Source organism: Sceloporus undulatus, chromosome 1, assembly GCF_019175285.1.
Source record: "Sceloporus undulatus isolate JIND9_A2432 ecotype Alabama chromosome 1, SceUnd_v1.1, whole genome shotgun sequence".
Taxonomy (NCBI): domain Eukaryota; kingdom Metazoa; phylum Chordata; class Lepidosauria; order Squamata; family Phrynosomatidae; genus Sceloporus; species Sceloporus undulatus.
Window position 1 is genome coordinate 250,874,533 of NC_056522.1, and position 27,557 is coordinate 250,902,089.

A 27,557-nucleotide genomic window follows, 5' to 3' on the forward strand; every position below is an offset into this window, starting at 1 on the left:
GGACAGTTGAAGTGAAGTCAAACCAGATTATCTCACCAGTGTGGATGCAACCTAAGAAAAGGCAACTGCTACAAAAGGAAGGAGAGATGTAGATGAGGAGAATGACAGGAGAATAGATGTAGATGTGGATGAAATGGATGGGGGCTCTGACACGGAGGACCTTTTGAATTTGGCTGTCAGGGATGGGAGAATAGAAGGGAGGAAGAAAAGGGAAGCTGTCATTCCCATGAAAGTGGAGCCAGGCTTCCTTCTTCACCCCGGAAGTGCAAAGGTTCAGGATGCATCCAGAGCCCCACTGAGCATGTGCAAGGGTCCAAATTCGAATTGTTGAACCCCGCATGGTATGCACTGGTGTGGAAATACAATGTGCACTCACTCCGCTTTGCCTGAATCCGCATCACGTGACTTCCTTGGATTCAATTCCCCCTCAATTCAGAAGGGCAACGGATGGGCAACGAGGTGTGAAAAAACAGCCACGTTATAAAGTCAATTAGCATCGTTCGATCCGCACTCGCCCCTGATCTTAGCTCCAATAACCTCAGTGTGATAAACGCCTAGGATTGCCAGATCTCAGGGACTGGCCCCATATCTCAGTGCTTGAACCCTCTTAATTGGGCCTGATGGTGAGGGGATAAATCTTAGGGTAGGAGCACTGCCTTGAAAAGTGCATGCATATATATATTTTCCTTGTTTGTTGTACCTACTATTTTGATTTGAAAGGCATACTCTGTGCAATTGTCAATGATGCTTAAAGTATCTTGCTCAGTGACATTACCAAGACCCACTTCCTGTGACATTACAAGGAGTTTTGCTTAGCTCTCAGGTTTTGTCCCCAAATCTCTTGCTTTAACTACATCACAGGGTTGTTGTGATCATAAATTTAGGGGAAGAGGACGTGTATACTGCCTTTGATTTGTTGGAAGAGAGGCAATATATAAATATAGATAATAACAAATATATCCATTAAGGCTGGGCAGGGTTTTGCCATATAGCTTGGCTGAATGAGCTTTCTTTACAACGTAAGCACCTTCTTATTTGCTCCATATCCCCCTCCCACATGGACATCAGAGACTGGTAACAAATTGTTTGGTGTAACCAAGGCCCCTAGAAACTTCGCTCTGCTTGTTCATTACTGGATGTTTGCTGAGTCTAGCTGTAACCCAGAAACCATTCAGAAAGAAAAAAAAAGACTAGCCAGGCCGTCTCTAACAACAAAGTTTCTCTCCTGCCCTGGAGATGGGTTTGGAATGCTATAAAAACCATCTGCTGCAAACAAAACTTCCAGTTCCCATCCTTCAACCTCTGAGCTCATCAGTGCCAGATTGAAGACATTTTGCAAGATGGTGAGTCTTGCCTCCCTGGATTTATTAGGTCCCCTGGAGGGAACTTCAGTCCCTCATGCCACAGGTCATCACATTTCCCTCTCTTAAAATAAAATGCAATATAATCCTTGTGCCCCTCTTTGAGAATGCAGATAGACTTAGATCTGTATTAAATTGTAGCTCAAAATCTGCCAGGTGCAGAAAAGATAAGAAAGAAGAAAATCAGTATTACCTGTAGATGCTGCTAGGAGTGGTGTCTGCTTCCCAGTGTGGCCTGGTATTATACTACTACTGGTTCTCCTCCTCCTTGGCATAGCCATAGTTCTAGACAGTGGGGAATGTTGATGGTATAGTCATTTAAATAATTGGTGCAGCTTTTGTTGTGCACATGCTATGCAAATAGGCTACTCTAGGCATGGATCTTATCATGTATATCCTCCAGCTGTCTCAATTTGGCAGGTACAGTCCTGATCAATCTTCTGTTGTCCCATTTTCCCCAATGATTTTAAAATATCTCAGTTTCTCTCTTCTTCTCCAACATTCCCCTGCTGTCCTCAGCCCACTTCAATGGCAAACTGAATTCATAGTACAAAAGGTGTTTCCACTTGATTAATGCAGCAGGGGGAAAGGAGAGTAGAGGAGAAAGGGTGGAATCTTGTCCTTCCCAATAGACTCAGGCAACAGCAAATTGCTGTAGCATTTCCTACCTTGTGTCTTCTTCCTCATTAGTAACTTGCCATCTTGACCACGCTCAGATGTTGCCTGGCTGCACATGTTTCAGTTTCATTTGTGAAATGTTGGAGAGTGTGTGCATCTAATTTAATTCTATTTTTTAAAAGACATGTGGTATAGTCCAGCCTTCCCTAACCTAAAGCCCATTGACAAAGCATTTCCCCAGTTATAGCTAGCTAAAGGAGACAGAGAAACTGGAGTTCAACATCTCTGAAAGGCATGGAATTGGGGGTGGCTAGTGTGATTACCAACCAGGCATAAAATTCACTGGATGGCCTTCAACCAGATTGCCAAACCTCTACATGGTTCTGAAGATAAACCTTTAAAACCTGTACACCACCTTGACATTGCTGTAGAAGGATGGCATAAAAACAGTGTCTCCAACAATCCTGTTCCCCATGCAATTTAAACATCCTCACTGTGCTTGGAAGTGAATATAGGGTCCTCTCTCTGCTCTCTTTTCACTGGCAGGAGAAGATCTTGTTTAAACAGCCCTCAAGACTTTAATTGGTATACTCAACCAGGTTGGGGGAGAAGGTTGTTCAATGTATGTGTTCTATGTTTCAATGTATAATATATGTTGAATTCTAGTGTTATTGAAGTAAAAGCTGGAGACAGATCCTCACCCTTCAATATTTGTGTATGACCTTCAGCAAGTCACATACTCTGCCTCAGAGGAAGGTTAGAAGCAACCTCACTCTGAACAAATTCTGCCAAGAAAACCCATGAAAGGTTCACCTTAGGGTTGCCATAAGCCAGAAATGACTTGAAGGTACACAGCAGCAACAACAAGAGGGAATTCCAGCAGGTGTTGCTTGTTACCTGGTTGCATGATGAGCACAACCTGTTAAAATTCCCTCTTCTGCACAACCATTAAAGGTAGAGGAGCCCACTCCAGTTTTCACTCTGGCTACTGTGTTTTTAATTGCTTTAAATTAGTGTTATTTAAATGGTTGTTTAATGTTTTCAAAAAAATTATATTACATATTATTTAACCTATTTTAATTTATATTGTTAGAGATAGTGTCCAGTATTGGGAGAAAGGTCAGATATAAATCATGCAAGCAAACAAGCACACAAACCAGAAAATAAAATAAGTGCTTGTATAGTTGTCCCTTCTTAGCCATGAGGGATCCCTTCCGGACCCTTCTGCGGATAACAAAAAGTGCAGGACTTCAAGTCCCATTGCTTTTTATGGTAGTGTGACTGTGTGCATGCACCTCCATTGCAAACAGTTGGGGTTAGCATCTGCAGAAACTCACATCAGTGGATGGCAAGATAAGAAAACACCAGTGTATGCTGTTTTGAGCTCTGTGGTGGAAGGGGAAAAACATCGGTGTGATAAAATAAGATAAAAGGAAAAAAACACAGACGTGTGGTGTCTCTCCCATAATCTATGTTACTTTAATCTTACTACTGAAAATAGCTGTATTGGTCATGAAGAATGGATGCAGATATTAGGGGAGGGACTGTGTTGTAGGTGGGACTGAGGCAAGAAAAAGCTTGTAGAACCATAAAACAACTTAAAAGGGACTTCAAAAGTCATCTAATTAAAGTTTCTGGCAGTGCAGTAACTCCAAGGCTATAACATCCCTCACAGGTTGCCATACAGAATTTTGAAAACTTCACCTCAAAGGGCTCTCATCAATGGCTCCTCTTCATCTTAGAGAGACTTGACTAGCTGGGTCCCACAGGGTTCTGTCCTGGGCCCAGTGCTATTCAACATCTTTATCAATGACGTGGATGATGGAACAGAGGGCATACTTATAAAATTTGCAGATGGCACCAAATTAGGAGGGGTTGTAATATGTCAGAAGACAGGATCAGAATTCAAAATGACTTTAACAAATTAGAGAGCTGGGCCAAAATGAGGAAAATCTCAGTGGAATATGGAAAGAATGACAGCATCTTCCACATTTTTCCAGAGGTCATATGTTTTGTTGACTCTGGCAGAACCATGTCTGAGCCTTTGCAGGGAGCTGTGCCATGAACTCAGGGCCAAAGGGAACACCACAATAATCCAGAGGTTAGAAGAACATTGCTGTTCAAGCAAAGCTTCAGCCCAAATTGGAAAACCTGTATAGACCCTCTTGTCCTCAACAACAATCTTGGATGAGCAGAATCTGTGAGCAGGCTTCCAGTAGAACTAGGGTTGCCATATCCCAGGGTGGTGGTGGGACATTCCCGCTTTTGGACCATTCTGCACGGTCCTGGCCCGGTTTTGCTTCTGTCCCGGGTGCCCCCTGGGTTTTGTTAGGGTGCCGCGGCGGCGCCGCCTTTGGCCGCTCTTACTTGCAGCCGCTCTTACTTGCCGCTGCCACCAATGTGGTTGTTCTTGTGGCAGCCGCCGCCACCGACACAGCTTTTCCGCAAGCCCACAAGCCCCCAGAGTTCTGCGCGGGTGCGCGCAGGACTCAGTAAGAGCCTGGAGCTCCTCTGGTTGGCTGGCAGGCTGGGCTGGCCAATAGCGGAACAGCCCGCCCCCTGCTTCAGGAGTCTGTGACGCCTGGCAGGGGGCGGGGCTGTTCCAGCTCTCTGTCCCCATTGGCTGCCCAACTTAAAGAGGAGGAGCTTTCCTCTGTTTACTCCCCGCGGGCCGGCGAAGGACTACTGAGGTGGTCCGAGGGCAGCAGCGGGCAAGTGGGGGGCAATATTATTGTTACTAGCACCCAAAGACCTAGCTGTGTGAGTCAGTTTTTATGTATTTATTTATCTCCCCTGTATTTTTATTTAGTGGATTTTTGGCCCCATCTGTGTGTATTTATTTTCCCCTTTCTGTATTTTTATTAAGTGGGGTTTTCCCCAGAATATGTGCATTTATTTTCCCCTTTCTGTATTTTTATTAACCGAGGGCAAATCCACTTCTTGTTAAACCACCTTGACATGTTCAATATGCATAGCCATGTTAACCCATGTTAAGTATTAAACCCAAAGTGTTTGGTTATGCAATAAGCCTCTCTGTCGTGGATGCTTTGATTGAGAGTTCCTGCATGGCAGGGGTTGGACTGGATGGCCCTTGCGTCTCTTCCAACTCTATGATTCTATGAAATTTGCAAGAAGCCATGTTAAATAAAGCCATGCCAAATGCCCAAATGTGCAGTTGTGTGTGTTTTGGAATGGGGGGTGTTTGGCCCAAAAGGGAAGTAAATTTCTGCCATCTGTCTAGGAATAATGCCAGAATGTCCTTCATTTTGATCATGCCTAAGAAACATGCATTTATATTAACATTTTTAAAAAAATCATCAATTTTTTTCTGCGTGTCCTCCATTTAAAAGAAATGTCCTACATTTGAATTTTTTGTCCTACATTTGTCCCTATTTGGAGGTCCTGACTTATGGCAACCCTAAATAGAACCCTAGGGCATTACATTCAGCCCCCATTTTCAGATTTACATCCCAAGAAGGCTCTAGAAGATGTGCTTCTCCATTTGAAGGCAAAGTTGGGAGAGTGTTTATTCTCAAAATAGCCCTTTTCATTGAAACCCAAGTGGCCTTTGATGTTTTGAAAAAAATGGGCAAGTGTGGCATGTAGGTTCTGAGGACTGGAAAATGGAGCAGGTGTGGCCCCTTCACCCCCTACAGTTACCACCTCTAGTCTAAAAATAAATGTATACTGGCAACTCACTACATGGCACAGCTGTTTACAGAGCTGGGGGATCCTGACTCTCACCCTGGTAAGTTTCTCTGACTTGTGGCTTCCACACTACTGATGGATTTTTCCTTCTCTTCCCAGCGTGAGTGCATTTCTATCCATGTAGGCCAAGCTGGTGTTCAAATTGGCAATGCATGCTGGGAGCTGTATTGTCTGGAGCATGGCATTCAGCCAGATGGACAAATGCCCAGTGATAAAACTATTGGTGGTGGGGATGACTCCTTTAATACTTTCTTCAGTGAAACTGGAGCGGGGAAGCATGTGCCTCGGGCTGTCTTTGTGGATCTGGAGCCCACAGTGATTGGTGAGTATATCACAAGTATATCCATTCCTGAGAGACGTCCCACTGTATTCTTACTGAACACTGACAGTAAGAATGTCCCAGTATGGCCCAAGACATTTTGGTACTGTTCATAGGAGTAAAAAATACAATAATAAACCAAATATTTAAAAATTTTCAGCACTTTGATGGAATACTCAAGTCTGCTGCCGAGGCAGGCCACATGACCCTACTTAATGACAGGGCTGGCCTCAGTCCATTCAAATGAATCAATTAATGAACAAACGGAACAAATGACATCAAGTTTCTAACCAGAAGCCATCTTAGAGCCTCCTCCCCACTCCCACCCATGAAAGATGTATAAAAAGCACTCAGTTTGTAAAATTGAGGACTTCTTCAAATACATAGTGCACCATAACACTACTTTTACATAGGAAAATTGCAGACCAAATTTAGCTAACTTGGGTTACATAGTAAGAGGAGCCCCTGAGATCTAGGTGTACAGACAGGTATGTATGTATGTATGTATGTATGTATGTATAAATAAATAAATAAATAATCCTTAAATGCTTCACTTATAACCTGTAGCCAAAGTTAGCTCTCTGTGTTGTGGTGCACTAGCTTTTGAATGCTCCCCTAAAGAGGGGTGTTTGGTGTCAACACTCTATTCCGTTTGAGGTCATGATAAAACATCCTCATTTCCCCAGAAATTTTAATTTTATATTTTCAGCTGGTTATGTAGTTTATTTGTCTCAGTTTCACTGCATTTTAAAATGCTTTTTGTTTTAATATTTTATTAATTTTAAATGTGGTTACCCAGAGGACTTTCTCATCGGCCGCTCCTAAACTTTAGAATGACCTGTCAGAGAAGATCCATCACATAACATCTCTTGAGGCCTTTAAAAAAGCCATTGAGACAGATCTCTTCCGGTGGGCATTCCCAGACTAATACATGGGCCCTCTCCACTGTCCCACAGCTATGCCTCCTTGACTCTCCCTTAAACCGCCTCATTGCAATGGGAAGTAAATTTTACTGTAATTTTAATTGTGATTTTAATAACTGATTTTTATGCTGTTCTATTTTAAATTGTGAATTAGGGATTGTGTTATTATTTTACTATGTTTTATTTTGATTGTAACCTGCCCCTATACGCCAGGGAGAAGCGGGCTATAAATAATAATAATAATAATAATAATAATAATAATAATAATAATAATTATTATTATTATTACTACAGCGTGCCTGCTCCTTATGCGGACACATCATACGTGGCTTCTGGTTTACATGGAAGCTGTGCTGTAATACATTGAATGGTGTTCGTGGCTGCCATGTGCACACGCTCCATTCACTATAATGGGACTCGAGCATAGGCAGAATTCACCTTACATGGGGGGGGGGGATCCGGATGGATCCCCCACGTAAGGCGAGGTTCCATTGTATTATTATTATTATTATTATTATTATTATTATTATTATTATTATTTTATGTTTATGCATACCACCCTAAAATTCATTTCTGAATGAAGATGTAGTTTGTACTTTTTAAAAACAAACAATCTCAAAATAGCCCTTTTATTTGAAATCCAAGTGGCCTTTGATGTTTTGAAAAAAAATGGGCAAGTGTGGCATGTAGGTTCTGAGGACTGGGAAATGAGGCAGTCCTCAGAACCTTTTTCATTTTGGCTAATGCTTGGAAAAGTTACTTTTTAAAGACTAAAATCTCCCAGAATCCTCCAGCCAGCTTGACCACTGACATTCTGGGGACTGTAGACTACAAACCTAATGTTTCTGTTCTCTATTTCTGGCAGATTTAGAAGCATGTAACATATATGCTCAAGCTCAGAGTATTCTTGTATAGAGACAAGTCTGTGTATCAGTTGTATACTGTCTTTATGCCAGTGCCTCTGATCTCAGAGCCATAACTTGAAATTATGTTGTGTGCATGCACAGTTGTTGGAACTAATATATATAGCATCCAAATACTGTCATTCCTAGATCCTCCTGCACTATAGTATTCCTAATTTTAGAAGTAAAATGCAAACACTGACTCAGTTCTTGTAATTCTGTAGAGCTGAGAAGAATGATTGGTTACCTGCTGTACAATATATGGTAAAATAGTGTAAGATGTAGAAAAAAAGCCTAGCTTGGTTCATGGGATCAATTTCAGATTGCCACAAATTTTGTATTGTCACACAAATACTTTTAAAACTACAACTACACATCCTATGTTTGTGTATAATGTCACAATAAACAAATTAAAAACATTGACATCTCTGGTAAGCATGTTAATTTTGATTTATGTATGTATCTCTGTTCTGTATATCTATGATGGCAAATTTGATCCTCTATATTTTACAAAAGGGTTCTCAGACCAGGGCTGTGTACCAGTATCAGCTATGGAAACCAAATCCCTAGCAATGTTTGGCCAGGCAGTAGAGCAGATGCAAAAAAAAAAAAAAAATCCACACAAACACAATATAGAAGACAAATACTAGAAGAGCAGGAAGTGACAGAAGAGTTTTTCAGAATGGGAATGATCTGGCCTTTTGTATATTGTATACTCTAGATGAGGTTCGGACTGGAACGTATCGCCAGCTTTTCCACCCAGAACAGCTGATCACTGGAAAGGAAGATGCTGCCAATAATTATGCTCGTGGACACTACACAATTGGAAAGGAGATCATTGATTTGGTGTTGGACAGGATCCGGAAGCTGGTAATTTGGCTTGGCAAGAAGGGAAACAAGGGCTAGATGGCCTGTATGGGATCTGGGAAGCGTCTTGGTTGATTAATGTTACCATGTAGATGCACACAGTTCTGTTGTTACTACATCAGTGTACGACACTGGAGTAGGGTGGGATAAGTACAAGTGGTTTTCAGAGACTACTTGAGCAAACAGCAATCTTGGACAGCTTCAGTGTCTGCTTATGCAAGAGTTGGTCTGTTACTACTGTGATACAATTGTCATGGGGACAAGAGTTTCTTCAAAGTACTAGAGTACTTCCAGCTCTGCTGGAGTAGAAGTGTTTCAGACTCTTCTCACAGGGCTCCTCTGGACAGTGGATGCATTGGGTTGTTCTGGTATATGTTGATGCACTCTTCAGTTTTTAAAATATATTCAAATAATATTTCTTCTGTCCTGGACTATTTTTTGTTAATTCCCAGCACTAACTGCAATATTTCATTCCCAGCTTCAAGTGGATTTCTTTTTAACTGAAACATATTGGAACAAAAACATCACCATCTCTTCTCTCTCTCTTTTTTTTTTTAGATGTTTAATTTATCAGTGAATCACTGAAATGGCAATTTTGCTTTAAAACACCCCAGCTCTAAAATAGAAAAAAGGTGTTTGTGTAGAGAAAAATTGCCTTTGAAATCATAGGATTGTCTTAACAAGCCACACCCATGCATTTTGTTTTTTAAAACCCTTTGGAAGAGCCCTACTGCAGATCTAAGACATTACAAAAGACAGACCAAAAAGAGTGAAACAAGAGGTCTATTATGAGAATTCAAGCCTTTTTAGACCAATTTGGAAAAGTTCACAATCTAGGAGATTAATGAGACTGTTAAATTGTAATGCTTAAATACAGAGACTTACAATACAGTCTTAACTATACTTACACAAAAGTCCCACTGCAATTCATTGGGACTTACTCCTTTTGCAGCCTCCCTGGTGGGCCTCCCTGAGTTAGTTTTACTTCCTCCCATCATTCTACCCCGCTCTGTTCCTTGACTTCACCTAACTATTTTTGGCTTGTTTCCTTTATTTCACAGGCTGACCAGTGCACAGGTCTCCAGGGATTCCTTATCTTCCACAGCTTTGGGGGAGGCACTGGCTCAGGGTTCACTTCTTTGCTGATGGAACGTCTCTCTGTTGACTATGGCAAGAAGTCCAAGCTAGAATTCTCCATTTATCCAGCTCCACAGATCTCCACAGCTGTAGTGGAGCCCTACAACTCCATCCTCACCACACACACCACCCTTGAGCACTCAGACTGTGCTTTCATGGTGGACAATGAAGCTATCTATGATATCTGCCGCAGGAACCTGGACATCGAGCGTCCAACTTATACAAACCTGAACAGGCTGATTGGCCAGATTGTCTCCTCCATCACAGCCTCCTTACGTTTTGATGGTGCCCTCAATGTAGATCTAACAGAATTCCAGACTAACCTAGTGCCGTACCCTCGCATCCATTTCCCTCTGGCCACTTACTCTCCAGTCATCTCTGCAGAGAAGGCTTATCATGAGCAGCTTTCAGTGGCTGAGATCACAAATGCTTGTTTTGAACCTGCTAACCAGATGGTGAAATGTGACCCCCGTCATGGCAAATACATGGCCTGCTGCCTTTTATACCGAGGTGATGTGGTGCCCAAAGATGTCAATGCTGCTATTGCCACCATTAAAACAAAGCGCAGCATTCAGTTTGTAGATTGGTGCCCCACAGGCTTCAAAGTAGGAATTAATTACCAGCCCCCCACTGTGGTTCCTGGTGGAGACCTAGCCAAGGTGCAGCGAGCAGTATGCATGTTGAGCAACACCACAGCCATTGCAGAGGCCTGGGCCCGCCTGGATCATAAGTTTGATCTGATGTATGCCAAACGGGCCTTTGTGCATTGGTACGTAGGGGAAGGCATGGAAGAAGGGGAGTTCTCTGAGGCACGAGAAGACACGGCTGCCCTGGAGAAGGATTATGAAGAGGTGGGGACAGATAGTATTGATGGAGAAGGAGAAGAAGAGGAAGGGGATGAATATTAGCAAAGCATTCTTGTATGGGGGAAATTAAAATAACAATTGCTTTAGCTATCAGGTAGTCACTTCCCAAAATAAAATATTAACTATGTCACAGAACTGTGGCTGAGTTTTCTTGCTAACTTACAATTTAATCAGACTTTCCTTGCCACGTAATCACCTGGCTTTTAAAAATAAGAGCAATCTTGACTCTTGAAGGTTACTGCCTCCATTCAGATGGCACATCCCTCTTGGGTGACCTGGTCAAAGTGGAATAATGAACACAGAACCTTGGCAATTGCAGTTCTAGATAAGTCTCCCTGTCTGAATTGTAAGAGAGGCAAATATAGAGGCTGAAATACTGGGCTAAAATTATCTTTTTCTGGTACAGTTTAAGAGTATACGACAAACACCTTTGACACTGCAGGGTGGTGCCATGCTATCCAGAAATTCAGTTCTAAGCAGAGGCAACCAATGGCAAATTCACTCTGGGGTTTAGTTTGAACCTGAAAGCACATATCCAAGGTAGAGAAAGGTGCTGATCCTATTTGTGAGAGCTTGGGTAGCTCCTTTAAAGTTCTGAGCAGAAGCTACAACACATGAACTGTCCCACTGATTTGGAACTTACCAGCCTCTGCTGGTTCAAATAAAGCACTGTACCACCTAAACTTTCCTGATGGATTTGCTGATTACTATTAATTTCCAAGGCACCCAGTGCATATTTGCAGAAGATAGCCTCCGTGAGACTTCCCTAATTGGACCCACGTTGGGTAATTATTGTATGCTTCTGTGGCTTCAGAAAAATACCTCTCACCTTTCCTCTTCCGTCTCTGATGTTTATGAGCATTTATGAATACCGTGACTCCTTCTCCCTTCTCCTTTTTTTCTGGTATAATAACCACATTATCACATTTAAGAATATTTTTTGTATAAAACAGCCTGAGCCTATGGATGTTTGTTATGAATCTTACTGATTTACCTGGAGCATTACTGACTTTACATTTCCCTATATCACATTTACCTTACAAGAACAGTCCACAAAATATACTAAGCCACACACACGTACAAAATACATTACCCCATTTGCTAAACATCCCTGTGCTACTGTACTTACTGGTAGCCCCCTGCCCCCAAAAATACAGAACCAATTTTTAACACTCCCAGCCCTATTGCTAGGAGAATGAAATTCTTAACCTGGAGATGAGTGGCTTTTTTTCAAGCTTGTATTAGACAGGAATGCTTCCTGTCCTATTTTCTGAATTTCAATAATTTGCATTATTGAGACAATCAATCCCTTTTGCTGGGACAAATTAGTTCCTTTATAGTCTGAAACCACACACCGAGGTAACCTTATGAAAATAGGCCTCCCATTGATCTGAAATTTTAAGTGCCCAAATATTTTTTGACATCCTCCACAAGCCATTTGGAGAGCAATGTATTTGAGCCAGAAGCTCCAGCAAAATCTGAAAGTTAAATATAAAGTAAACCTGGATTGCAACAATGAAAGGGTTACAGGTAACAACAGGAAGGTGCAATAACTGAGCAAATATGAAGAGTTAACTCACAGGGTGGGTTTCTCTCACACATACTTAAAGAAAAGCATAAGGCTCTGATGTCACAATGACCCCTAAGTTTCCATTGACTACTGAAACTGCTAGTCAGCAAGGGAGGGAGCAGGTTTGGGGTGCTGGTAAGTTCTTGCCTCCCCCAAGACATCAGGTGCCCAGCTAGCCATCAGGTGAAATAAAGAACACGGGCAATCTCTGGATGAGCTAAGGTAAACACACACAGAGGTGGACCTAGGAAACCTGAAGAATACAAAATGAGGATGGGGAGCAGGAAACAGATAAAGAGGTGAAAATCACAAAGAACACAAGAGAACTTGGGGGTCAGAAGGATTCATGTGAGTCTTGATAGAAACTGAAAGTTTGGTTGGAGCAGTAAGAGCCAGAAAAAAGGTATCCTGAAAGCTCAGGTTTGGTAGTTGTGTGCTAGAAGGACCCTACCTTCAACTCTGATATGGAGATCTTAAAATCTCACCCCTCAGCATAAACAAACATTATTACATCCTTACGACTAGTAATACCACCTAGATAGCAAGAAGACCCATTCCTCATTCCCCCTTATAGAATAATATTCCCACCCCCATGTATCTTAGTAGAACCTTAGAAAGCAGGGATGACCAGAACTGATGGCCAAATTCCTTCTTTTACTCCAGATTCATTGGCAGGCCTCCCTGGACACCTTCCTGTCGAATGAACTGGCATTCATACATGTAGTAATAGAGGAATTATATTTGCAAATGGAAACTTGATTTTTGCAACTGCAAGCTGCAAGCAATTAATTAGAAGGTGAACAACTTGTTTGGAGGCTGCCCACATCAAAGTCAGCAAGCAAATTAGGTGTTAATTGCAGTGATCAATAATGAATGTCAGCATGAAGATCTAGGTGTTGCTGTGTAGAGATAGGGTGCTAATTATTGTCTAATTAGCCCAGGCAGCCAGTCAGGCAGCTAGCAGCAGAGATTGATGGTTAAGAGTAAGATGAAATGTCCTATCAGGACAACAACAATAGTTTCATATTAGAACCTGTTAAATAAATTTCATATATTACACCTACATTATATTACATACACCATTCTTCTTTCCCTATTCACACAGCAAAAATTAAAGTTTATGTCAACAGGTTTAAAACTGTAGGGTAAAACCTGACTGGCCTGCACAGTTTCAGACTGCAAGCAGGATATAGGCATTTTTAATGCCTATCCTCTATGTTGTTCAACTTATATGCAGAAAACATCATAAGAAAAGCAGAACTAGAATGAGAAGAAGGCGGAATGACAATGGAAGGAAGGAATAACATCAACTTAAAGTATGTGGATGATACCATAGTAATGGAAGAAAACATCACAGGCTTGGAACGGTTACTAAGGAAGTTCAAAGATGAAAGTGTGAAGGCAGGATTAATACTGAACATAAAGAAAACAAAAATTACAACCATAGGAGAGATACTAAAATTCAATCTGGACAATGAGGAAATTGAAATAGTTAAAGAATTCCCATACCTAGGAGCAAATATTGCTTGGAAAGATGATTGCAGTCAAGAAATAAGAAAAAAGATTGGGAATGGGAAGAACTAGAAAAACTACTGAAGAATAAGGATCTACATCTGAGCACAAAAGTTAGAATTGTCCAAGCCATCATATTCTCCATCACCATGTATGAATGTGAGAGCTGGACAGTGAAAGAGAAAGAAAATCAACTCTTTTGACATGTAGTGCTGAAGAAGAGTGCTTAGGATACCATGGACAGTCAAAAAGAAAAACAGATGGGTCTTGGAACAGATCAAGCCAGAGATCTCCTTAGAAGTCAGGATGATCAAACTGAGGTTGATGTACTTGGCCATATAATGAAAAGGCATGGATCACTGGACAACAATACTAGGAAAGGTGGAGGGTAGAAGAAGGATTGGAAGACAGCATGCCAGATGGATAGACTCAATCAGGGGGGATACAGGCATGGGCTTGCAGGAACTAAGCAGAGAGGAGGTGTCTCATCCACAGGGTCACCACAAATTGAAGTTGACTTGAGGGCAGATAACAACAACATCCTCCATGTAAAAAAACATGCTCATCCTCTAATGTGATATATGCCATTCTTTGTTAACAATGCCATTTAGCACTCTTCATTGGGTAAACAGGCCAGTCTCTATTTCAAAGTAGATAAATGAATATAAACCAGATATTATGAATGTGAATACACAAAAGCCTGTTGCATAACACTTCAATCATTTCTGACCTCAGGAAAGCAGGTCAAAAAATACAAAGGGAGATTGGAAAGAGAAACAGCTGTATTACAATATATTAACAAACTCCAGTCAATTAACAGTGGGTTGAATAAAGACAATGGCTTTCTGGCACACTACACATATTATAACACTGGACTCTCTTAGCCAGTTTAACATAGCTTCTTTCTGATTCCCATCCTGTCCACACCACATTCCACCCACCCAGCTTGGCCATAAGCACATCTCCCCCTCGGCCTTTGTCCCTCAATGACCATAATTAAAACTTAACTTGTCACCTCATCACCATTCCTACATGTTTTGTATTTCCATAAGTATTCATACAGTCTAATTTTAAAAGTCCTTCCTGGGCATCATTTCATTCATCTGCATCTGAGCAAGTAGACCAAGTCTACAAAAGCTTATGCTACAACTTACACAGTCCCAAAGGTTCTACTAGATCCCTCTGAACAGAGTATCTCTGTTAGACACTTTCCCCTCTCATAGACTAGTTCTTTTCATGCATGTTTTTTGTGGTTTTTTTTTTTAATATGAGGATGCAACTACAAACTCCATTCTAAAATGGTGCATACTATAGTTTTCATAAATGTGTAGCTCAAACTCTCCATGGATCTTGTTCTGCTACAGGCCAAGAAGAACCCTGATTAGAAACTAGAGAGAATTACTGTCAGATGAGCATTTCCATTTCAGTAAGGCCATGAATCCACTTTGGGTTGTTGCCTGAACTGTTAAATTAGCAATACAAAGGCTAACCTATTTTGTGGATAAGGTTTGGCATCTGACATGGAATAAAAACTGAAATGGACTCACTAACCTGCTATTGTGAAAGTCCACCATAGATACAAGTCATGACTGTAAACATTGGGATGGCCTTTAAAGGACAGCTCCCTAATAAATTATCTGGTCAATACTATGACCACATGTTTGGGAGATGGTTGCTCAGCTTTATCTCTTGAGTGCTCTAGTAACTGAACTATCATCTCTCTCTCTCTCTCTTCTCCAAACATACACACAAGAGTTTGGTACAATTTGTCTAATGATCCTATATAGCAGCCTTAACACAAATAGCTGTTTGTTCAATATATAGTTTGTTTATGGATGTAATAATGATATTGAACAAATTAAAAACCATTTCCAAAATGTTCAGAAATACATTATCAGATAATATTGGTCTTCTGACACAATATTTGGCTGTTATAGGATAACTCTATAAACTTCATGAGGCTATAATGAATGCATATGCATAAAACAGTTGAGGTGGAATTGGTCATTGCAAGAACAGATCTGTGAAGAAGATTCAGTAGAAATCTAGCAACCTGTGAAAAACATTTTCTCAGATAAGTAGCTCTGACACAACATTTCAAGTGTGTGCTCTTTTTTAGAAATCCCATGACATGGGTTCCTTATACTAAACCAAAACAGACTTACTACCTCAGTTATTACAAAAGAAATGTTGTGTGGAATGTATAAAGTGAGATACATTTGGCCCATGCAGCTTGCATATCCCAAATCCAAAGTGAACTATCCTCCCTGACTGCATTTTATTTTGTTGTAGAACAGCCAGTCCTGCATATTAACTGGCTGGTCTTTTGGACTGCGTTGCTCTGGATTGTATGTCAGTAAAAGGGCTGGTGATCAGATAGCCCCACTTTGAGGGAGGATTGAAACTGGTGATATACAACTGTTGTTATTGTGTGCCTTCAAATTGATTCTGACTTTGGAGAACCATTGATTTTTCTTGTAAATATTTCTTCAGAGGAGGTTTGCCTTCTGCTTCTCCTTCCCTTGAGGCTGAGAGAGTGTGATTTGCCCAAGGTCATCCAGTGGGTTTCCATGGCTGAGAAGGGATTTTAATCTTAGTGTCCTCAAATCCTAGTCCAACCTTCAAACCACTGTATACCACACTGGATAGTTACATAAATCCTCCTGCATATCCATAGTTTTAATAAGCAAATCAAAGCCTTGCCAGGCCTACTCATAGATAGCTAGTTCAGGCAGCAGATTTGGAATGTCAGGAAAGGGCAACAAACTGTTACTTATTTACTTATTATTGGTGTTTTATTTTGTGTTGTTTTACTGCCAGATCGAGGGAAAGGAATTTGGAATGTTCTGCTTCACTTGCCAAAATAATTTGGCTGGCTTTGAGCAATGTATACACACTTTGACTTGGACAAGAGAGGCATTTGCTGCTTTGCCTAAGGCTGCTGCCAAACTGGAGAAATAAAGCATTTTGACAACTTTAACTGCTATAGGTCAATGCTGTGGAATTTTGGGATTTGTAGTTTGGTGGGGCACCAGAGCTCTTGGACAGGGAAGGCCAAATAGTTCACAAAACTACACATGGTATGAATTTGTATGCAAACTGTTTGCAGAATTCCATAGCACTGAGTCAAGCAAGTTAAAGTTGTGTCAAACTGCTTTATTTCTGCAGTATGACAGCAGCCCAAGACACAAATTTACCTTGGACTGGCGTTGTGGAGAGAGTGCTCTGACTCTATGCTAGTTGTGAAGTGAGCTTGAAATGCTGAGGCTGTTTGATCAACCTTAGATTCCCATATGAGCTTATCTGGGCTCTGAAAACCTCACAAGAGGCCCTTTTCACCATGAGTCCCATCATATTCAGAGGCATGTCTGGTAAGGGCACACGACTGGTTTTATTGGAGCTGCCTTCCTCAGGAGGAAAACATAGCCTCCATCTAGCTGTTCTTCCATTGGGAGGCCAATACTTTTTTATTCTGACTGTCTTTCAAGAACTAATGTTTTCTTTTTAAAATGAGCTTTTAAAAGGTGCTGCTTTTAACCGGACTGTTCTTGGACTGCTTTGTCATTTTTAATTATATGTTTTAAATTATAAATAATAAATAAAACTTTTATTTTTATTCCACTTTTCTGTGTTGAGACAATCAAAGTGGCTCACAACACATTAAAATATCCACATTCAACATTATTTCCCAACCCCCCCCCCAAAAAAACCCAAGATTAAACATGATACAATTAAAAGATTAAGGTGTGGTACACACGGCGCTAAAGCACCATGATCGCACCGTGATAGGGTTACGGGACCGAGCAGCAACCTCATGGTCCCTAACCCTAGCAAGTAATGGTGGCACGATAATGGTGGCACTCTGTGCACATGGGCACTACCGTTATGATGTCATGGCCACGGGCGTGACATCTTCTCCCCAGGCTGCTTAGGGCGGCCTGGTCACAGCGCGCAAAGGAGCTCCAAAATGGAGCTCCTTCTGTGGGCATGTCTCGTTCCCACAGCCACCAAACGGTTGCGGGAATGACGCCAGGGAAAAAGGGCCTGAGCAGCCCCTTTCTTCCCTGGCTCTGGCTCCTGGGCTGCCGGTATGGCTGCCCTGCTCCAAATCCTCTGGGGAAAGGGGTGGATGCAGGCTGTCAAAAATATCTATTAATAACACAATAAAAATATAACAAGGAATAAGTAGTGGTCTAATACATGATGTGAGGGGCAATCATTCTGTGGCCAGACACTTCTATTCAGGAAAGGCCTGCCAGAAGAGATCTGTCTTGACAGCTTTTTTAAAGCTGCCTAAGCTGGCAATTTGACGGATCTCGTCTGGCAGACCGTTCCATAGTTTGGGAGCAATTGCAGAGAAGGCCTTCTGGGAGGTAGCAGTTAGACTGGTTTTTAAAGGCTGCAATAGATTCCTCCCAGAGGACCTGAGGGTGCGGAGCAGATTATGTGGGAGTAGGCGATCCCTCAAATAGGTTGGACCCAAGCCATGTAGGGCTTTAAAGGTTATAACCAACACCTTGTACGGTGAAGAGATTTTAGGACAGGTGTTATTCGGTCACTCCTAGTTTTTCCAGTGACCAGCCTGGCTGCCATATTTTGTACTAGTTAAAGTTTCTGGACTAGGCACAAGGGTAGCCCCATGTAGAGCGCATTACAGAAAACAAGTCATGAAATTTCTATTGCTAACTGCAAAGGTGCTACAAGATCTCTCTACATACTGATTTTACAGACTACAGACTTTACAGGGCTATATCTGAATTCTATTGCTAACTGTTCACTTTGTATCTTTTAGTTATACTGTATTCATTTAGCTATATTGCATTTAGCTATACTGTATTCATTTTAAAATGTTAGGCAATTTGTCAGTCAGGGAATTTTAACTGGTCAGGGGAAAAGGCTGGGTATAAGTAAAGCTAATACTGTACTAATATTCTGCAAATGGAGGTGAATTCTGAGCTTGTAGGCCAAGGTGGGCAACTGCAGATGGCTAAGAGGTAACATCAGCTTCTCTCTCAGAGAACCTGGAGGGCTGTACCCTATATATATATATATATATATATATATATATATATATATGCGCACACCCCCAAATCTCCTTCTAAGGGTGTGGAGGTAATTTTTGCTATGTTGTAAGGGTCCCCTGGGCAATTTTAGGTCCAGCAAAATTTTTTATTAACAACAGGAAGTAACCAGAAGTCACTTCTTGTTTAATATTTTAAAAGACCTCTTCTAGTCCTAAAATGGACCTGGGGCAAAAATGTGCTACACCCATTAGAAAGTTTTTTACTTCTAGGGTGCAGTTGGGGGCACCAAAAAAAAAAATTGGGGTTGCATTCAGCCATGCTTTGCACACCCCTGTTGTAGATGCTGGGAAACAGGTTTGCCTTATCCCTAGGTATTATGGTGTCTCATTCTGTTTCCTCTTCCACAGGGCCCACTGCCCACAGTGCCCACCTCCTGCTGTGCTGTAACAAGCAGTACAGCCCAAGAGTGCGGCCATGATCAGCTCTCAAAGCAGCTCAAGTTGTGTGGATGCCAGCTGTACTTCCAGAAACACTTTCCCCCTTGTGGCTGCACATTTCCCTTCTCTGCTACAGGTTGCTGAACACAGGACAGACAAATGGCTGCTGTGCCAGACTATTATAAGCTTTTAGAGATTCCCCGGGATGCCTCTGACAATGATATTAAAAAAGCGTAAGTTTTTTCTTTCTCAGATCTCAGTCAAATGCTTCTCCCCTGAGGCTCCCCCCCCCGACCTATGTCTGAAGCCATGACTCTGTCAGTGAGCAGGGATGTAGCCAGGATTTTAGGAAGGGGGGGGTCCAGACTAAGTGCCACCATTATAATGGGGCTTGGGTGCGGCGGCGCAGCAGCACACACCATTCATTTTTCTAATGGAAGGGGGGGATCCAGACCCCAAGATCCCCCCCCCCTTGGCTACGTCCCTGCAGTGAGGATTCCTAGTATTAACCGACTATACAGCATTAACACACAGCAGTATATTTCCTTAAACTACTGTATAATGAGTCTTATATTCATGGTGGTCCAATTGGAGGCATAGGTAGAAATGTTAAACAGGTATCCCACAAGGTTTGTTGTTGTGTGCCTTCAAGTCATTTTCAACATATGGTGACCCTGAGGTAGGGTTTTTTGGGCTATGTGGCCATGTTCTAGAAGAGTTTCTTCCTGACGTTTCGCCAGCATCTGTGGCTGGCATCTTCAGAGAAGATGGCTGAGGCTTCTGGGAGCTGAAGTCCAAAATCTCTTAAAGGGCACAGTTTGGGGACCACTGCCTTAGAATAACAAATAATAGCGACTTCTAAGGGAATATCACTCCTAGGCATAGCTCCCCAATAGCTCAACAGCTCACTAGAGGAAAATATAGAGTGCCAGCATGGTGTAGTGATTTGACCATTGGAGTACAACTCTGGTGACCAGGGTTCAATCCCTTGCTTGGCCATGGAAACCCACTGAGTATCCTTGGTCAAGTCATATACACTGTGCCCCAGAAGACACCATGATAGGGTTGTCTTAGGGTTGCCATAATTTAGAAACAACTTGAAGGCACACAATAGCAGCAACAGCAGCAATTGTGGGACGGAGGGACTGCTAGTGAGAACTGAAGCAAAATCACTGTTTCAGAATGAACAGCATGGTTATTTTTACAGTGCGCCCGCGTCATATGCGGGTGCCTTTTATGCAGCTTTCAGCTGCACAATGGAAGTTTCAATGGTGTGTGCACCTGACCCATTGAGTGTGCCCCGCGCCGCACATATTGCATGAGCCCCATTATTGCGCGAGGGGTCCAGAACAGATCCCCCACGTAAGGGAAGGGTGCAATGTACTTGCAAATGATTAAATTCAAAGGGGTCTATATAGGGTAATTTATGTTTTGTAAGGCTTCTGCCTTTGGTTAAAAAACAAAAATATTTAAATAGTAAAAATATCAAAGCTAAGCCTGTTTGGGTTTACTTTAAATCAGCAGGGTAGCAGAAATTTGCTCTTGTCTATGCTTCCCTAAGAACTAAGACTGACTCCAAAAACAACACAAATAGCTTGATGTTCAAAACAAAAGTTTATTAATGGCTTTAATCTATATTTACATAGAAGCTATATCCTAATCTAGCTAGTGAATAGGTCAGGTAAAAATAAATATTTATCTCATTATCTTTCCAAAGAAAGTTGAGAGAGGAGGAAGATGGAAACTCAATAGTTCAATTAAATTTTTTTAAAAAAAATAAATATTTATTGATCTTATTTAAAACACACACACACACACACACACACAAAACACAAGAAAAAAGTATACACACATATCACAGACAACCATCAACCAACAATTAAATAAACCAAATAACATTAATTCTAAAAAGCTGACTTCCTGGATCCAATCTAACTTTATATCTTGTTGTCCATTTGTTAATCATTGCAATTCCTGCCAGTTTTTAATACAAAGACAAAAGAATTTATCTCTTTTTAAAAAATCTATCCCCCCCGTATCTTCTCTTATTCTTATATTCCTTATATATTACAGTCTGACAGCAGCTCTATAGATATTCCCTCTCTCTTTTGTAAGAATTTTATGAACGGTTCCCAATCTCTTTGCCAATTTCCCCAGCTCTCTCTTCTTAACATACATGCAAGTTTATCTATTTCTACATAATCCAAAAGCTTGAATAACCAATCTTTGCTATCTGGAATTTCATTCTTCTTCCATCTACTTGCATGTAGCGGGGCACAATTACCATTAAAACAAAAGTTTACCATGATTTTTTTTCAACTTTTCATCTATAATTATATTCAACAAATAAAGTTTAGGATCAAAATTAGCTTTACAACCAAGGATTGTAAGGACCAAACCATACACTTCTTTCCAATATATCTTTGCCTTTTTTCAGCTCCACCACGTATGATAAAAAGAGCCCACTTCATTCAAGTATTTCCAACATTTATTGTTAACACCTTGATACATCTTGGCTAATTTAACCGAAGTTAAATACCATAAGTTTTACATTTTATAACACAATTTTCCTTAAATAATAGCTCAAGGTTAATGTGAATCTTTTATTCCATGTTTTCCCCCCAGTGTTCAAGCTGTATATTTTGTTTTAGGTCTTCAGACCACTTTACCACAGATTCTTTAATCATTTCTCGTTCCATATCCAATTTTAAAAACAGCATATAGAATTTGGATATTTTATGTGTACTCTTTGATTTCAGTATCTCTCCAAATTCATGTCCCACATCCCCAGTACACCAAGTCTTTATATCTTGGGTAAATCTATATTAACTCTTGGGTAAATCTATATTAACTCTAAATTTGTCATAAAAGATATATGCATGTCATATATCTATGCCTTCCAGCTGTAACATGCTTTTGTTCTTTAAACTGAATCCATTCTAGCAGCCAGTCAAAACAACATGGTTCATAATACTGTATAATTGCAAATGAGGTAAGGCAAGTCCCCCTCTCCATATATTGTCAAATAGAACCTTCATCTTGACTTTAGACTTTCTGCCCCCCACAAATAAATTTAGAAATATCCCTCTGCCAGACCTTAAAGGGTGTTTTATTTGAAATGATAGATACGTTTTGAAACACAAAGATTAATTTTGGCAGTACAGTTGGCCCTTCTTATACACAGATTTTTTAATACACGGATTCAAGCATCCACAGTTTGAAAATGTTCAAAAAACGTATAAATTTTAAACATCAAACCTTGATTTTCCATTTTTTATAGGGGACACCATTTTACTATGTCATTATATTTAATTGGACTTGCGCATCCACGGATTTTGTTATACACAGGGGATCTTGGAACCAAACCCCAGAGTATAACATGGGTCCACTGTATATTCATTTTGATCAAATAAATCCTACCCAACGATGAAAGTTGTAGCTTATCCCATCTTGCCATATCTTTTTTCACCTCCTGCAATTTCATAATGTAACTAGGAAATGGCAGGAGGTGCAAAAAAGATATGGCAAGATGGGATAAGCTACAACTTTCATCATTTCATCACTGAATTTGTATCTGAAATTGTTTTTAACAATGATTAATAATTATATTTTGTAATTATTATTTTATCAAGTTATTTTGTATACTGGTCAACAACCGAATAAATCTTACTACTACTACTTAATGTAGCTATTTTGGAGCAGGTCCACATTCTTTTTTGTTGTCAAATTAAGTCCTAAATATTTGACCTTACTTTCAATTTGCAAATTTGACACTGTTCTACATTCTTCTTTTTCTTCTTTCTGTAGGTTCATTGCTGTAGGTTCATATTTAAACCTATAGCCAAATTAAAGTAATGCATTCCCTCTGATACATGCTTTATATTTTCAACTGGATTCAATAAAGTAAATAAAAGGTTGTCTGCAAAGACTCTTGTTTTATGCACATCGGCTCTTATCCTAACCCTTTCAATCTTCTTATCTTTCCAAATACTATCCATTATTATTTCTGTTACCATCAGGGATAAGAGAGGGGATAAGGGGCATCCTTGCCTTGTACCCTTATAAATTTTTATCATTTTGGTTCCCCCCCAAATTATCTTCGTACTTTGTTTACAATAGATAACTTTCATCCATTTTACCTCTATCTTTTTTAAACTTTGAAACAGAAACAACTGACATTATCAAACCCCTTTTCAAAATCAATAAAAAGCATAGCTAGTTTGGCATTTATCTTTTTCTAATGGTACTCTATCAAATTTAATACATGGCGTATATTATCCTTGATCCTTCTATTAGGTTTGAACCCATTTTGGTCCTCATGTATCCATTGTACTAAGACTTTCTTCAATCTATCAGCCATTATTAATGCAAAGATCTTATAATCACAATTCAGTAAAGAAATTGGTCTATAATTTTGGTGATCTGTCCTATCTCACCCTTCTTTAGGAACTATAGTTATGTGAACTTCAGCCCATGTTTGCAGCAATCTTCCTTCTAAAATACCATTCATTACACCTAACAGGGGTATTGCTAATTGCTCCTTAAATATTTTATAATATTCTGCAGGAAAGCCATCTGGCCCCGGGGGTCTTCCCTGTTTTACTTCAACCTATTGCATCATTTACTTCTTGCAATGTAAGCTTTTTATTTAGACTTTCTCTCTGCTCCTGAATAAATGGCCAAATCTTTTTATCATTTAAATACTCTTCTATATTTTCCACCATTACGTTTCCTTTCTTTAATTTAACATAATAATTAAATATGATCTGTTTTAAATCTTCTTGGTCCATGTAGAGTTTCTCTTTATATCTTAATTTAATTATATCTTTCTTTTCCCTCCCATTTTCTCAACTGGTATGACAAAAGTAAAGTAATGCTACGTGGGGCAGAGACAGGGGATGCTGGGCCTACTCCCTCCCTGTCTCACATGGCTTTACTCAGACAGGGAGAGGGGTGTGCGTCAGAGAGGTGGGGGTACTCACTGAATGTCAGCCCCCTTGTGGGGTGCCATCTGGTGTGGTCCTCACCACTTGCACCCACTAGTGATGCAGTTGATTTCAATGCACTGTACCAATAGCAATAGCAGCTTTATTTATATACCTCTTCATACCAGCCTAAGCAGTCTGTAAGCTAATTGTCCCCATCAAGCTGGGTACTCATTTGAGCAACCTTGGAAGGATGCAAGCATGAGTTGAGCCTGAGCCCTGGCTGGTATTGAACTCGCAACCTTGTGGTTTGTGACTGGCTGCAGTACAGGCATTTAACCACTTCACTATCAGGGCTCCTACCACCTTTCTATGTTTTTAATTGTACTGTTCTTTTAATATTGTGGGGCACTCTGGGTCTCATTTCTGGGAGAAGAGCAGCATACAAACAAACAAACAAATAATAAAATTTAATGAATGCACTCCCCTCGCAATTTAGAGTTGCAGTCAGCTGCTTTTCGTGTGTGTGTGAACATACATCTCCTCGAAAAGTTTTTTTAAACCATTCTCTGTGTTGATTGTTTTTATTATTTTAATAGCTTTATTATACAGTATGTTTGTAATGATATTTGTTAGCTGCCTAGGATGCTTTTTTAAAAATAGTGTAAACACCTGATGAAAATATATTAAATAAATAAACAAGTATAGAAAGAAGGGAAGGAGAAACCCCAACTTGGGCTATTCCTTTTCCTGGACTTGAGACCAGACGTGAGTAGGCAAAAATTAAAAGCAGATGGTAGGGTAATTGGAATTATTGGACTCCATGGCAAGGTAATTATCTGGTAATTACTGGAATCAACGGCAGGTTAAGGAGAATGAGCAGAGAGTAGCCAAGTAATGAGGAAAGCATTATAGTAACCAGGGTCTGTCTCTCCTGGGTTTTTTTTCAGTCTGGCTGCTTGGACTGGGGAGAAGAACATCTGTAGGCCAACTGGATTTGTATATGTGAGCTGGTTTATTAAACAATGTGCCATGGACCTCAGATCCTGCATTCCTTTTCTCTCCTGGTGCTGTGCAGGTACAGGAAGAAAGCCCTGCAGTGGCACCCGGATAAAAACCCAGACAGGAAGAAATATGCTGAGCAAAAGTTCAAAGAAGTTACAGAAGCTTATGAAGTCCTGTCGGATAGTAAGAGATTTATCCCTGACATATTTTTTTTCTCTTTTACTTCACTGGGAATCTTAAGGGTTTAACTTTGTGGCCAGGGGCCAGGTTTTTGCAGTCAGGTTCTGTTATCCTAAGTCACCCCATTAAGGAGTCCAGGGTTGTGATGGCTGTCTTTCTGAAAGATCCTCTTTGCTCTTTCATTGAAGTTCTTGTGGAGGGAGGTTATAAACAGACGACGATTTGGTAATTTTAGTGATTGGTAATAGTTTTGTTGTTTGTTCTATTGATTATATTTTTAGATAATACTGTATCTTGTATTTTATTGTTGATTATATTCTCTGTTGTAATCCTGCCTCAATCCGCTGGGAGTAGGGTTGCCATAAATCAGGATGTCCAAACTGGTACAAATGTAGGACAACATTTTCAAATGGAGGGCAATTTTTTTTTTACATGGAGGAACCCCCCCCCGCTCCTTCCCGGCCTCTGAGGGGGCCTCGGCCCCCTCAGAGGCTGGGAAGGACCTGCGCGATCGCAGAGTGCCTCCTTCTCCTCTGGTCTCTAAGGGGGCCGATGCTCCTTAGAGGCCGGGAAGGAGCTGGCGGGGCCGCCCGCGCGGGTGCCTCCTTCTTTCTTCTCAGCTTCTGAGGGGACCGAGGCCCCCTCAAGGCCGGAAGGAGCCCATGGCGCACGTGCAATCGTAGCGATCCGAGTGGCCTCCTTCTCCTCCTGGACTTAAGGGGGCCAAGGCCTCCTTAGAGGCCGGGAAGGACCGCAGGGCCTGCTCGCAATCGCGGCGATCGCAGGCGGTCCTCCTCACTTCTTCCAGCCTCCTCAGAGGCCGGGAAGGAGGGAGGATGCCACAGGGAGGCGGGGAGGGTGGCATGGTCCGCATGCAGGAGGCGCCACCTCCACCTCGCCTCCTCCGCCCAGGCTTGCTGCACTCCTCTTCCTCCGCCTCCTCCCGGCGGCATGCGTGGAGGAGGAGGAGGAGGCAGCGAGGCCCCGTGGGCGCGGGCCAACCCAGCTGCAACTGGGGTGCCCGGTTTCGTGTGGCACCCGGGATGGGAGGGGCCAGGTGCCGCCAAAACTGGGAAAATCCCGTTGTTCAGCCTGGATATGGCAATCCTAGCTGGGAGAGGGCGAGAAATACAAATAAAATTTATTATTATTATAACAGTACAAGTAAACAGTTGGTGACAGAGGCAATGGAAAGTCAGTCCAAACGCAATCATGGGTTTCATGTTATTGCGTGATAGACTACCACACACAATTTTGAGCAATGGCAAGCATTTTCAGGCAATGGGTTGTCAGTTCGAACACAATTGAATTCACGTAAATTCGCTGAACTAGCAAATTCACGTGAATGCATTCTGGCCCCACTTTCTTTCATTCAAATTAAGAGAAAATCCTCCATGTGATAAACTCCGATGTGTTCAGAACCCCACTGAGCATGTGCAAGGATGCCAATTCGAATTGGTGACCTCGCATGGTATGTACTCATGTGATAATTTATTTTGCACTCGCTTCGCTTTGCCTCAGGACTGACCACAATTCCACTCTTCACGTGAGATAATTAATCATGTGAATTGCCTTGGATTCGAATTGACTCTGTTTCCCCTTCCCTCAGATTTGCTTTGGATTTTAGTTCAAATTTCACGTGTGATAACTCCTATGTGACTTATGAACTGGCTGGCTGACTTCTTTCTTCAGAAGCCAAGCGGTGAACGTTATGACTGCTATGGGAGGGACTCACACAAGCAGGTAAGGATCATGTCCTCTTCACTAATTCACACAGTTGCAGCATTCACTAGCCCCTCACCTGCATCCAAAGCAACAGGGCATTTGGTGTTGTATATAGACCAGTACCAGAACCTTGGGAGACTCTAGCGCTAACTATAAAAAAATCTCTCACTTGAATTGGCAGCAATCCACACATGACATCTGACCAATTTGCTGTGGGGATTTAGGCACCTGAAGTACTTTAAATTTGCAGAAAAAATCTCGATTTCTCTGGAATATCCTGGGAAATTCGGATGAGCAGATGTGTGACGGGTGGATTTGCATTGGCACTGGAGGGAGGAACTTGTGTTTGGGGTGGAACCAAACAGTTGTCTGTTGGTGACATGATCGTCTCATCAGGAAGTGACAATGTCAAGAGACAGAAAATTTGAGTGGCTTGTTCTCCATTTTTTAAGAGTGCCGCATTTGTGCACATAACGGG

General features: G+C 41.2%; 1 protein-coding gene and 1 long non-coding RNA gene across 2 annotated transcripts; both read left to right on the forward strand.

The window, feature by feature from the left end:
• Positions 1 to 1,226: 1,226 nt before the first annotated feature.
• On the forward strand, positions 1,227 to 11,416 carry LOC121918283 (tubulin alpha-1D chain-like). Its single transcript, XM_042444358.1, has 4 exons — positions 1,227 to 1,343; positions 5,787 to 6,009; positions 8,553 to 8,701; positions 9,760 to 11,416. Exons 1-4 carry the CDS (start codon positions 1,341 to 1,343, stop codon positions 10,741 to 10,743), a joined length of 1,359 nt encoding a protein of 452 aa, XP_042300292.1. The 5' UTR covers positions 1,227 to 1,340; the 3' UTR covers positions 10,744 to 11,416.
• A 983-nt stretch (positions 11,417 to 12,399) lies between these two features.
• Positions 12,400 to 27,095, forward strand: LOC121918293. The gene is made up of 4 exons (XR_006101201.1): positions 12,400 to 12,493; positions 19,215 to 19,477; positions 25,248 to 25,357; positions 27,047 to 27,095. It is a non-coding gene; the product is annotated as an uncharacterized LOC121918293 (long non-coding RNA).
• Positions 27,096 to 27,557: the final 462 nt, after the last annotated feature.

Coding starts and splice junctions, on each gene's coding strand:
- LOC121918283 (XM_042444358.1), top strand. Junction 6,010..8,552: donor TCTGGAGCCCACAGTGATTG/GTGAGTATATCA, acceptor TGTATACTCTAG/ATGAGGTTCGGACTGGAACG. Junction 8,702..9,759: donor TGGACAGGATCCGGAAGCTG/GTAATTTGGCTT, acceptor TTTATTTCACAG/GCTGACCAGTGCACAGGTCT.